General features: G+C 48.2%; 1 protein-coding gene across 1 annotated transcript; it reads left to right on the top strand.

The window, feature by feature from the left end:
• Nucleotides 1-425: 425 nt before the first annotated feature.
• LOC131322003 (histone H4) lies at nucleotides 426-1,012 on the top strand. Its single transcript, XM_058353084.1, has one exon. It carries the CDS (start codon nucleotides 493-495, stop codon nucleotides 802-804), a length of 312 nt encoding a protein of 103 aa, XP_058209067.1. The 5' UTR covers nucleotides 426-492; the 3' UTR covers nucleotides 805-1,012.
• Nucleotides 1,013-1,214: the final 202 nt, after the last annotated feature.

The following is a 1,214-nucleotide window of genomic DNA, read 5'->3' as shown; positions in this document are numbered from 1 at the left end:
AGGCACAAAAATAACGAATTCAAAAAACATTAAAATAAAAACAAAATAAAAAAAGTCCTTTTTTTTTTTTTTTTAAAGTTCTTTGGGAAACAACACGTCGGCTACAAGAGTAATCGAAACGGAACGCCCTCACTTCCTTTCTTCATTTTCGACTACAGTAGTACAGTAGTATCTTTTTTTAATCAAACCTCACACTTTGCAACCCCCAAAGAAAAAGCACAATCCGCGAACGCAAACCACAACGACCTCCCCACCGTCGATCCAACTCTTATCAACGACTCCGAACTACTCAAACCCCTCGACGCGGATCACTATCCTCGCCCGTCCATTACCCCCCTTAATCCAGCCGTCCACATTCTTCCCCACCATTGCCGGCTCCCCCACCGCCCCCATATAAATACCCACCACCCAATTAAACTTCCCCACCACTCTCTTCGCTTATTACTACTACACTCTCTCTCTCTCTCTCTCTCTCTCTCTCTCTCTCTAAAGATGTCTGGTCGAGGCAAGGGCGGCAAGGGCCTGGGCAAGGGCGGGGCGAAGCGTCACAGGAAGGTCCTTCGCGACAACATCCAGGGCATCACGAAGCCGGCGATCCGGCGTCTGGCCCGGAGGGGCGGGGTCAAGAGGATCAGCGGGCTCATCTACGAGGAGACACGCGGCGTGCTCAAGATCTTCCTTGAGAACGTCATCCGCGATGCCGTGACCTACACTGAGCACGCCAGGAGGAAGACGGTGACGGCCATGGACGTGGTTTACGCCCTGAAGAGGCAGGGCAGGACCTTGTACGGGTTTGGGGGCTAAGTTGCGGTGTTCCCGGGGGGGGGGTTGGGGGGTGGTTAGGGTTTGGGTGGAAGACATTGTTGGGGCTGTAAAATGGGGGTGGTCGGATCAGTTTGTTAGGGGTTAAAGTGTTTTCTGAATTGTTTAGCTCAGTGATAAGAACATTTGTGTTGGATTGGAAAATCTGCTTGTTTTTCAATGGAATTACTTCAACTGTGTTCGATTATGAGTGATTCTCTGCCTAATTGTGGTTGTTATAGTTTTCTAGTCTTTCTGTTTCTGTTCCTATGGGGTCTGTGTGAGTAAAATTTTGATTTAAAGCCTGATGTAACTCTCTGCAGTCCATGACCATTGGAGATTTTTGGAGTTGCTGAAATTGTGTGAGTAAAATTTTGATTTAAAGCCTGATGTAACTCTCTGCAGTCCATGAC

Source organism: Rhododendron vialii, chromosome 4a (assembly GCF_030253575.1).
Source record: "Rhododendron vialii isolate Sample 1 chromosome 4a, ASM3025357v1".
NCBI lineage: Eukaryota > Viridiplantae > Streptophyta > Magnoliopsida > Ericales > Ericaceae > Rhododendron > Rhododendron vialii.
This window is presented reverse-complemented; position numbering and strand designations above follow the sequence as displayed.

Coding starts and splice junctions, on each gene's coding strand:
- LOC131322003 (XM_058353084.1), top strand. CDS start 493: ATGTCTGGTCGAGGCAAGGGCGGCAAGGGCCTGGGCAAGGGCGGGGCG.